The sequence below is a fragment of the Myotis yumanensis genome, unplaced genomic scaffold, assembly GCF_028538775.1.
Source record: "Myotis yumanensis isolate MYYU_CA2020_CCGP unplaced genomic scaffold, mMyoYum1.0.hap1 SCAF_17, whole genome shotgun sequence".
Lineage (NCBI taxonomy): Eukaryota > Metazoa > Chordata > Mammalia > Chiroptera > Vespertilionidae > Myotis > Myotis yumanensis.
In genome coordinates this window covers 37,791,466-37,802,877 of record NW_027223768.1, presented here as the reverse complement: position 1 = coordinate 37,802,877, position 11,412 = coordinate 37,791,466, and the positions used below count along the sequence as shown (strand labels likewise).

The following is an 11,412-nucleotide window of genomic DNA, read 5'->3' as shown; positions in this document are numbered from 1 at the left end:
TACACCGTACACAAAAATAAACTCAAAATGGATAAAGGACTTAAATGTATGATGGGAAACCATAAAAATACTAGAAGAATCCAAAGGCAACAAAATCTCAGACATATGCCGAAGCAATTTCTTCACCGATACAGCTCCTAGGGCATTGGAAACTAAAGAGAAAATAAACAAATGGGACTACATCAAAATAAAAAGCTTCCGCACGGCAAAAGAAACCATAAAAAAAACAAAAAACAAGAAAGCCCACTGCGTGGGAAAACATATTTGCCAATGTTATTTCTGATAAGCGCCTAATCTCCAAAATTTATAGGGAACTCATACAACTTAACAAAAAAAAGATAAACAATCCAATCAAAAAATGGGGAAAGGATCTAAATAGACACCTTTCAAAAGAGGACATTCAGAAAGCCAAGAGACATATGAAAACTTGCTCAAAGTCACTAATCATCAGAGAGATGCAAATCAAAACAACAATGAGGTACCATCTCACACCTGTCAGAATGGCTATCATCAACAAATCCACAAAGGACAAGTGCTGGAGAGGATGTGGAGAAAAAGGAACACTCCTGCACTGCTGGTGGGAACAGGCTGGTGCAGCCACTATGGAAGACAGTATGGAGTTTTCTCAAAAAACTAAAAATGGAACTCCCATTTGACCCTGTGATCCCACTTCTAGGAATATATCCCAAGAAACCAGAAACACCAATCAGAAAGGATATATGCACCCCTATGTTCATAGGAGCACAATTCACCATAGCTAAGATCTGGAAACAGCCTATGTGCCCATCAGTAGATGAATGGATTAGAAAACTTTGGTACATCTACACAATGGAATACTATGCTGCTGTAAAAAAGAAGGAACTCTTACCATTTGCAACAGCATGGATGTAACTGGAGAGCATTATGCTAAGTGAAATAAGCCAGTCAATGAAGGAAAAATACCACATGATCTCACTCACTCATGGATAATAAAGACCATTATAAACTTATGAACAAAAATAGATACAGAGGCAAAGCAACCTCGAACAGACTGTCAAACTAGAGCGGTAAGGCCCGGGAGGGTTGGGGGGCAAGAGATCAACCGAAGGACTTATATGCATGAATATAATCATAACCAATGGACATAAGACACTGGGGGGTAGGGGAGGCCAGGGGATTGTCAAGGGTGGGGAAAAAGGAGACATATGTAATACTCTTTGTAAAACTTTAAGCAATAAAACAATTTAAAAAAAAATAAGAACAAACAGATCAAAATTAAGAATAGTCTTTACCTTTAAGTTACCCAGAAATGAATAACAGGAGGAGGATGAATAGCTTGGCTAAAACTACACAATTAGCTTTGGTAACTTGGCTCTGCTTGCTATGGGAACCTGAACACGGATGTAGTTGTCCCCTTTAAATATTGGACTCTGCAGATGGTCGGGGCCGCTTGTGTCTTGGGCTTCCCGAGTGGAGGAGTGGACACTGGCCAGTCAATGAAGGCTTTAAACTGTAATCAGTCTGGAGTTCTGGTCATTCTGTCGCTCGCACTCCATAACATTATCAGAACTCCATGAGCCCCAAGGACAGCTCTTTGCAGCTCAAGCAGCTAATGGTGAGCAGAACCTCTGGCAGGTGAAGAAGAGGCGCCTAGACTGGGCTGGAAGCAGACCCAAGCCAGGGTGGGAGTCCTGTCTTATCCTGTCAGGGCATGGAAATGGCCCATTGCCACTTCAAAGCGCGGCGCCCCCGGGCTCAGGGTGGGGCAGCAGGGCAGCAGGGCAGAGGAGAAGCGGGGCGGGGCGGCGGGGCGGGGCGTTGGCCGGGCTAGAGGTCTGAGCCAGAGCTGGGAGGTCTGAGACATGGAGTGCTGGCCAGTTCTGCTGCTCTGGGGTCTCCCCCAGATGTGGGCAAGTCCTGACGGTGAGGGGAGCAAGGACGCCTGGGCATGGGTCTGGGAGACAGCGAGAGGGAGCTGGGCTGGGAACCGGGGCGACGCAGGAAGGGGGCGGACAGAGGCGCCTGCATCTCGGAAAACTAAGCCTGGAGCTCACGGGCGACTTGGGCGAGAACTTGGGGCTCTGAGCCTCGGCTTCCGGCACTCGGCTCCAGGGGTGCGTGGTGCTGGGGAGCTGGAGGACACCACCCCTCCTGCCCAAGGCCATCAGTTTTGTTTGTTTTCTTCCTTCTCCTTAAGCTCTGCGCCCTCCAGGCCCATCCGATCTCCACTTTCTGCCCGCGCCTGGGAGCAGCGCCCACCTCCGCTTCCTCCATATCTCGCCCTTTGCCAACAGCAGCTGGACGCGCACCGACGGCTCTTTCTGGCTGGGGGCGCTGCAGACCCACTCTTGGAGCAATGGCTTGGACATCCACTTCCTGAGGCCCTGGTCCCAGGGCAAGTTAAGCGACCATCAGTGGGAGCAGCTGCAGCAAGTGTTCTGGGTGTACCGGAGCAGCTTCAACAGGGAGGTCCGGGAATTCGCCAAAATGCTGCACTTGGACTGTGAGCTGAGGGATGGGTCCCTGGGCAGCTGACCCCGGGAGACAGCGGAGGCAGAGGCCCAGCTGGGAGACTCTGGCCTCACCTTCTGGGATGTTCTCATTTCCACTCCTGCCAGGAAGGTTCCAGCCACTGACTCTCCAAAATATCCCTGGTTCCTCCTGCCCTGGGTCACCCCGTCTCATTTCCCGGAGCTTTGGGTGGGTTAGCCCTCACATCCATGTCTTCTTCGGTTGTTCCCACCGTTAAACCGTTTGATCTCCGTCTGTTCCTCTCCTCAGATCCCTTTGTGGTCCAGGTGTCCGCTGGGTGTGAGGTGCACCCTGGAAGCCCCCTAAAAAGCTTCTTCCACTCAGCATATCAAGGAAGCGATATATTGAGTTTCCAGGGAACTTCTTGGGTGCCAGCCCCCGATGCCCCACATGGGACCGAGATGATTAGCAACGTGCTCAACAAGGACCAATACATCAGGGACACAGTAGAGTGGCTCCTCAATGACATTTGCCCCCAATTAGTGACGGGCCTCCTTGAAGCAGGACAGCAGGATCTGGAGAAGCAAGGTCAGCCTGCCTGTCTCCTTCCCACCCCCCACCCCCCCTCTGTGGGGCTCCATCTGGGTTTCCCATTCTAGGGTTTCCATTCCTTTGCGCCTTGGAAGAGAAAGGCTCAGGAGGGGATGGCTAAGGCCTGAGGGCATTTATTCATTCCATAGTATGCACTGAGCAACCTTTGGGTTTGTGAGTTCAGTTAAATAAGCACTGGGGTCAAACAGGATCTTTGCTTGAGGGGCAGGATGGGAAGACAAGCAGTGAAGCAGTGTGTGAAACTTGGATATGTTACAGTTGAGCACAGGGCGCTCTAGGAGTATAGGCAGGGGCGTTAACAGGAGACTGGGTCAGGGAGACGCTAGCACAAATGGATGAAGTGACGGGAGCCTTCGTTTCCTGCGGGGGGACTGTGGGCTGCCTGAGTCAGCCACGGGGCCGGAGCCTCTAATGCAGAGGCCCACTCCCTTGTTGGATACAGTGAAGCCCGAGGCCTGGCTGTCCAGTGGCCCCCCTCCTGGCCCTGGCCGTCTGCTGCTGGTGTGCCACGTCTCAGGATTCTACCCAGAGCCTGTGTGGGTGAGGTGGATGCGGGGGCAGCAGGAGCAGCCCGGCGCTCAGCAAGGGGACGTCCTGCCCAATGCTGACGAGACATGGTATCTCCGAGTGACCCTGGACGTGGCAGCTGGGGAGGCAGCTGGCCTGACCTGCTGAGTGAGGCACAGCAGCCTCGGAGGCCAGGACATCGTCCTCTACTGGGGTGAGAACTAGGGCCCCTCGGGGAGGGAATGTGGTTCTGAAGCACAGAGGGAGGGACAGGGAAGGGTGGGAGTGGACTGATGCAGGATAGAGGGGTTTCAGCCATGAGGCCCTGACCAGGACAGACAGAAGGAGGGCATCCGGGTACAGGACAGAGGGGAATAAAGATCTTAACTCAAAAGGCACTGAGGCAGGACATTCCATATGCAAGAAAAGTGAGACTGAAATCCTCCCAGTTTGAGAAGTAGGCAGCACATGAAGAATCCCAGGAAGACTTATTCCTCAGGAGAGGGGATGGGAGCAGGAGAAGGCAGGGTACACAGGTAGCTGTGGTTCTCCGGTGCTTCCCGTGTGCGGGCTGAGCACCCTGCACACAGCGTGCCATCCAGTCACCTCTCCTCTGAAGCAAGTATTATTCTCACTTTATAGATGAGAACCTGAGGCTCAGCTAGGTCAAGTTACTGCCCACAGCCGCATTGTTCAAAAGAGGAAAGCTGGGCTTAGACTCAGGACTGCCTCGCTGAAGAATTACTGCCCTTCCCTATATGCTGTGCTAGTTTAGCTGAAATGGACTGCATTACGGATGCCCCAGCCCTGAGAAAGCTGGGCCCTCCAAACTTCAGGGGAATAGAAGTGGCCACTTTTATTGTTTTTATTAAAATATATATATATATTGATTTCAGAGGGAAAGGGAGAGAGAGATAGAAACATCAATAATGGGAGAGAATCATTGATTGGCTGCCTCCCGCACACCCCACACTTGGGATCAAACCCAGGCATGTGCCCTGACCGGGAATCCAACCGTGACCTGGTTCATAGGTTGATGCTCAACCACTGAGCTACACTGGCTGGGCCAGAAGTGGCAACTTTAAATGGGAGAGGAAATAAGCACCTGGCACCCTCACATGGGCTGACACCAGGTGGCTTGAGCTAAGGAGGAATCCTGGGGCTGAGAAACTCCTGTGTTCCTGAAGCAGAGGGGAGTCATGTGCCCGTGGGCTGGATCGTCGCAGCAGTACTGGCATCCCTCCTTCTTGTAGGCGGAGGCGTAACCTTCTGGCTTAAGAAGCGCAGGTGAGTCTTCTTTTTCCATCTCCTTTCCTCAGCCTTTGTCCCCATTCCCTCTTCCTTCCATCCCGTCCTCCACTTTTCTGAATGGTCTCTCCCTGGCTATTCTCTCACAGGTCTTATCAGGACATCCTGTGACTGTCCTCGCCACACCTGTCTGGAACTCAGGATCTCAAGTTCCCAGGACTTCGGCACCCAAGAATTGAGGATGAAAGAGAGGTGCCTTGAAGAAGCAGAGAACAATCACAAGACAGCTCTCATCACACCCCTTGTCTACTTTAAGAGAATTTAAGCATCCTACCTGTTTAGAAGCTCACGTGGTTCTTAAGAACAGAAGTGCAAACCAGATACCTCCCAGGGACAAGCAGAGAAGGGCTGAAGTGCGGGCACCTGTGGCCATTGTTTAAACGCTGGAGTCTGCAGAGACCTGGAAAGCACTTGTCCTGTCCAGGAGAAGCAGGTCCAGCTGCTTGTTGTCCAATAGGAAGTCAGACCCTGGGTTGGCTGTGACCTACATTTTTCAAGAAGAGCGGCAGTCTGGATTTTCATGTGAGCGTACCTGATATTAAAATAGTGACTCAAACTTTTACACAATTTACGCTGTGGAACCCCAAATACACCTCTGCTAGTTAACAACAACTTGGGTGGCTTTCAGTTTGTATCTTTTGGGAAAGCTTGCGGTGAATGTCAATATTGGCAGTTTGAGGACATAATTTCTATTGTGAATTTGGATTTATAAAGGGATATTTCATCTTTAAAAAGAAAGGTCAAAGAAACAGAGGTATCTCAAGCTTTTATGTAACTTGATTAAAAGAGGAGAAATCCTAGTGTATGTGTATGATATGGAAAAGAACTACTCTGGGGAGGGACATTTCTCACCAATGGGCAGTCATTTTATTCAGACTGGAAGAGGCAGTCATGAAGAGAACCCCAAACAGGTTCTCTTACTTCTAGCTATTGAGACAATGCTTGAAAAGTGTTGAACATACCTGGGCAAGCCTGAGGTGTAGTGATGCTGGCCTAGCTGTCTTCTTGGTTCTTAGAAAGGAGGTAACTGAAAGCTAAGCGGAACAGCAGACCTTTCTGGAGCCAAGAAATGAGAAGGTCAAGTTAAAATGATCGGTTGGCTCTCAGGAAAGTCGCCTCTAGGCACTCCAGGGCTCTGAACATCCAGAAAAAGAGAGGCTGCCCTTTGGAAGAGCCTTTGCTGAGGAAATGAAGATTTGGCTTCTTCTCTCCTGGACTTGCAGGTCAAACCTAGAATGCAGGTGAAGAACCTGCTGGCTTCTGAACCAATGGTTCCCAAGTTGTGTTTCGTGACCAGCGGCCTTGGCATCACCTGGGAACTTATGAGTTATTTTGGCCCCCACCCCAGAACTACTGAATGGGAAACCTTGGGAGCGGGGCCCAGTTTTCTGTGTGTTAACAAGCCCTCAGGTAATGCTGATGATATTCAGCTAAAGTTAGAGAACCACTGTTCTTAGACATGTGTAATGCTGTGCAACAAATTTCTCATTATGCTTAGTGAGAATATTGTCTCGGGTTAGTCAAGGAAGGCTTCATGGACGAAGGGGAACCTGAAGCAGAACTTAGAGAGGCGGGTAGGTGAATCAGCAAGTGCACTGGTTCAGAAGACTGGAGTTCTAGCCTCTGACTCAGTTTCCTCCTGTGCCCATTGTGGCTAATAATGTCTGTCTTGATTACGCTACTGATTAAATGTTTGTGTACGCCCCGATTCATATGTTAGAAATCTAATAACCAAGGTGATGGGTATTAGGAGGTGGGGCCTCTGGGAGGTGATTAAGTCATGAGGTCTGAGCTCTCAAATGGAATTAGTGCTGATAGAAAAGAGGTCCCTTCACTGTGTGAAGACAGCAGAAGATGCCATCTAGGATGCAGGAAGTGGCCCTCATCAAACCCTGAATCTTCTGGCCCCTTGATACTGGACTTTCCAGCCTCCAATTTGTGAAAAATAAATTTCTATTGCTTATAAGCTACCCAGTCTGTATTATTTTGTGATAGCAGCCCAAATGGACAAAGACAAATTTTCTCATAGACTTGTTGTCTCCTAGACAAATGTGTGAAATGCGTGGCAAGCTACAATGCCTTCAGAAACGTGTGACCTGTTATTGTTTTTGGTACCACACTGCCCTGGGGAGATGCTCTTCAGCTCAGCTTCCTCAGGCAGCGTCAAGTTTGTGAATGTATCTCACCCGGTTTTTACATTCCCAGGCTCTTCTGAATCTTTTTTGAAATGCTTCAGCCTGAATTTACAGCGGCTTTGGTTCTTTTTTATTATTATTATTTTTTATTGTTTTATTGCTTAAAGTATTACAAAGAGTATTACATGTCTCCTTTTTTCCCTGCCCTTGACAGTCCCCTGGCCTCCCCTACCCCCCAGTGTCTTATGTCCATTGGCTGTGCTTATATGCATCGGTACAAGTCCTTCAGTTGATCTCTTACTCCCCCTCCTGCCCCGCAACCCTCCCCAGCATCCCCGCTGTAGTTTGACAGTTTGTTCGAGGCAGCTCTGCCTCTGTATCTATTTTTGTTCATAAGTTTATAATTGTCTTTATTATCCATAAATGAGTGAGATCATGTGGATTTTTCCTTCATTGACTGGCTTATTTCACTTAGCATAATGCTCTCCAGTTCCATCCATGCTGTTGCAAATGGTAAGTGTTCCTTCTTTTTTACAGCAGCATAGTATTCCATCGTGTAGATGTACCACAGTTTTCTAATCCATTCATCTACTGATGGGCACTTAGGCTGTTTCCAGATCTTAGCTATGGTGAATTGTGCTGCTGTGAACATAGGGGTGCATATATCCTTTCTGATTGGTGTTTCTGGTTTCTTGGGATATATTCCTAGAAGTGGGATCACAGGGTCAAATGGGAGTTCCATTTTTAGTTTTTTGAGGAAACTCCATACTTTCTTCCAAAGTGGCTGCACCAGTCTGCATTCCCACCAGGAGTGCACGAGTGTTCCTTTTTCTCCACATCCTCTCCAGCACTTGTCCTTTGTGGATTTGTTGATGATAGCCATTCTGACAGGTGTGAGATGGTACCTCATTGTTGTTTTGATTTGCATCTCTCTGATGATTAGTGACTTTGAGCATGTTTTCATATGTCTCTTGGCTTTCTGAATGTCCTCTTTTGAAAAGAGTCTATTTATGTCCTTTGCCCCTTTTTTTACTGGATTGTTTATCTTCCTTTTGTTAAGTTGTATGAGTTCCCTATAAATGTTAGAGATTAAACCCTTATCGGTGATAACATTGGCAAATATGTTCTCCCATGCAGTGGGCTTTCTTGTTGTTTTGTTGATGGTTTCTTTGCTGTGCAGAAGCTTTTTATTTTGATGTAGTCCCATTTGTTTATTTTCTCTTTAGTTTCCAATGCCCTAGGAGCTGTATCGGTGAAGAAATTGCTTCGGCATATGTCTGAAATTTTGTTGCCTTTGGATTCTTCTAGAATTCTTATGGTTTCCATCGTATATTTAAGTCCTTTATCCATTTTGAGTTTATTTTCGTGTGTGGTGTAAGTTGGTGGTCTAGTTTCATTTTATTGCATGTATCCGTCCAATTTTCCCAACACCATTTACTGAAGAGACTATCTTGACTCCAATGTATGTTCTTGCCTTCTTTGTCAAATACTAATTGAGCATATTGATTTGGGCCGATTTCTGGGCTCTCTATTCTATTCCATTGATCTGTATGTCTGTTCTTGTGCCAGTACCAGGCAGTTTTGAGAACAGTGGCTTGTAATACAGCTTGATTTCTTATATTGAGATCCCACCTACTTTGTTTTTTCTCAGGATTGCTGCAGCTATTTGGGGTCTTTTTTTATTTCAGATGAATTTTTGGAGAGTTCCTTCTAGGTCTGTGAAATATGCCATTGGTATTTTAATGGGATATGCGTTGAATTTATAGATTGCTTTGGGTAGTATGGACATTTTAATGATGTTGAGTCTATCAATCCAAGAACATGGTATGTTTTTCCATCTGTTTATGTCTTCCTCTGTCTCTTTTGTCAACGTCCTGTAGTTTTCTGAGTAGAGGTCTTTTATCTCTTTAGTTAAGTTTATTCCTAGGTAGCTTAATAGTTTTGGTGCGATGGTAAATGGGTTTGTTTTTTTAGTCTCTCTTTCTGTATGTTCCCCATTGGTGTATAGAAAAGCCATAGGAGAAAACCAAGATGGCGGCATATATCCTATGGCATAGGTATACACCGGAAATTGCTACCTCCCACAACAACTTCAAAAATACAATGAAAAGACAAAACGGACATCATCCATAACTACAGGAAGGCTGGCTGAGTGGAAATTCTACAACTAGAAGGAAAGAGAAAAGCACACTGAGACTCAGTGGAGCTGCGGAAGTAAAGTGCAAAGGTATGGAGGCTCGAGCGTGAGCGGGGAAAGGGGCTGGCACCTAAGGACGCGGCTGTCTTTTTGAATCGGGAGGGAGTCACAAGCTCCAGACTGCTCTGAACTCCAGTTCCAGGAAGTCTCTGGGGACCCAGGACTCATAGGGGAGAAACTGGACTGTCTGGCAGCAGGCAGAACTCAGAACTTGAAGGCGGCTTTCCCTTAGAGGTGCTTGCAGCAATTATTGGGACACTGAGACGCTCGGCCCCTTAGGGCAGGGCTGAGGATCAGCCATAGCTGCTTGCTTCGCTCTGTTGATTCCTTGAGACCCCGCCCCACCCAGGCTGCAGCAGAGGCTTTTGCATATGAATGCCCTGGCCCTTTGCAACCTGAAAATTACCTAACAAATTGCAGGTGGGCCAGACAGACCCAGGACTTCCAAGAGAAGGCCTAAGGCCCCACAGCAGCTTGCATTGCTTCACAGCTGGGCCTCATCTGGGCACCTCCAAACTCCAAAAAAGGAAGGGAAATCTGCAGATCTCTTTGTAGCTCCTGCTGGGTCACCTCAGGCAGAGGCTAGATTAGCACCTCCTTAGGTCCAAGAGCCAGTGTACGCTGTGGTCAGAGTGGGACCATCCAGATTACAACTCCTCAGATCCATAAGGAACACACTCAGGGGGCAGACTCAGTGAGCACCAAAGCCCCACTGAAGCAAGTCTTGCCCCAGAATGGTGTCTTCAGCACAGAAGTTCTCCCACTGCAGACACAGCTGATTCTCAGAGCCCATTGGCCTGGAGGTCAATTCCTCCCAGTGATACCAACAACAATCAAGGCATAACTACAACAAGACCATGCACAAAGCCCACAAGGGGGTGCACCAAGAGTGTCCACCTCAGGTAACTGGGGAGGCTGAGCCACTGGGCCCTGTAGGACACCTAGCACACAAAACCACTCTACCAACACAGGGAAGCAGACAAAATGTGAACACAAAAAAACAGGTCACAAATGACAGAAATGGAGGAAAGCAAATGACAGGATATAGAGTTCAAAACCACGTTTATAAGGTTTTTCAAGAATTTTTAGGAAACTGCCGGTAAATTTGGTGAGACCCTGGAGGATATGAAAAAAGATCAACTAGAAATTAAGCATACACTGACTGAAATAAAGAATAATATACAGAGTTCCGACAGCAGAAAAGAGGATCCCAAGAATCAAGTCAAAGATTTGAAATATGAAGAAACAAAAAATACCCAACCGAAAAAGCAAAAAGAAAAAAGAATCCAAAAATATGAAGATAGTATAAGGAGCCTCTGGGAGAACTTCAAGTGTACCAACATCAGAATTATAGGGGTGCCAGAAGAAGAGAGAGGGCAAGATATTGAAAACCTATTTGAAGAAATAATGACAGAAAACTTCCCCTACCTGGTGAAAGAAATAGACTTCCAAGTCCAGGAAGCACAGAGAACCCCAAACAAAAGGAATCCAAAGAGGACCACACCAAGACACATCATAATTAAAATGCCAAGAGCAAAAGACAAAGAATCTTAAAAGCAGCAAGAGAAAAAAAGTCAGTTACCTACAAGGGAGTACCCATACGACTGTCAGCTGATTTCTCAACAGAAACCATGCAGGCCAGAAGAGAGTGGCAAGAAATATTCAAAGTGATGAATAGCAAGAACTTACAACCAAGATTACTTTATCCAGCAAAGCTATCTTTCAGAATTGAAGGTCAGATAAAGAGCTTCACAGATAAGAAAAAGCTAAAGGAGTTCATCACCACCAAACCAGCATTATATGAAATGCTGAAAGGTATTCTTTCTTTAAGAAGAGGAAGAAGAAAAAGGAACTCTTACCATTTGCCACAGCATGGATGGAACTATTATGCTAAGTGAAATAAGCCAGTCAGAGAAGGATAAATACCACATGATCTCACTCATTTGTGGAATATAATGAACACCATAAACTGATGAACAAGGACTGATCCAGAGATGGAGTGGCATTGATTGGACTGTCTGGCCTTGGAGGGAAGGTAGGGGAGGGTGGGGGTAAGGGGGAAAGATCAACCAAAGGACTTATATGCAAGCATATAGGCCTAACCAATGGACACGGACAACGGGGGGGGGGGGGGGGGTGAGGGCATGGGGGGGTAGGGGGTAACGTGGGGATAAGGACACGTATGTAATATCTTAATCAATA

General features: G+C 47.1%; 1 protein-coding gene across 2 annotated transcripts; it reads left to right on the top strand.

The window, feature by feature from the left end:
* The first annotated feature begins 1,814 nt into the window (after nucleotides 1–1,814).
* Nucleotides 1,815–6,791, top strand: LOC138995403 (antigen-presenting glycoprotein CD1d-like). Of its 2 annotated transcripts, none has more exons than XM_070395801.1 (6): nucleotides 1,815–1,902; nucleotides 2,177–2,482; nucleotides 2,761–3,039; nucleotides 3,506–3,784; nucleotides 4,824–4,857; nucleotides 4,968–6,791. In XM_070395801.1, the coding sequence occupies exons 1-4, from the start codon at nucleotides 1,842–1,844 to the stop codon at nucleotides 3,736–3,738; spliced, it is 879 nt and encodes a 292-aa protein (XP_070251902.1). In that variant the 5' UTR covers nucleotides 1,815–1,841; the 3' UTR covers nucleotides 3,739–3,784; nucleotides 4,824–4,857; nucleotides 4,968–6,791. The 2 variants fall into 2 exon arrangements, with proteins under 2 accessions (XP_070251902.1, XP_070251901.1); XM_070395800.1 differs by having other exon boundaries at nucleotides 4,761–4,857.
* The last annotated feature ends 4,621 nt before the right edge of the window (nucleotides 6,792–11,412 follow it).

Excerpts from the sequence above, each read along its gene's own strand:
- LOC138995403 (XM_070395801.1), top strand. The coding sequence starts at position 1,842 with ATGGAGTGCTGGCCAGTTCTGCTGCTCTGGGGTCTCCCCCAGATGTGG. Across the intron at positions 1,903-2,176 it reads GATGTGGGCAAGTCCTGACG|CTCTGCGCCCTCCAGGCCCA; the intron begins GTGAGGGGAGCA and ends CTTCTCCTTAAG. Across the intron at positions 2,483-2,760 it reads CAAAATGCTGCACTTGGACT|ATCCCTTTGTGGTCCAGGTG; the intron begins GTGAGCTGAGGG and ends TCCTCTCCTCAG.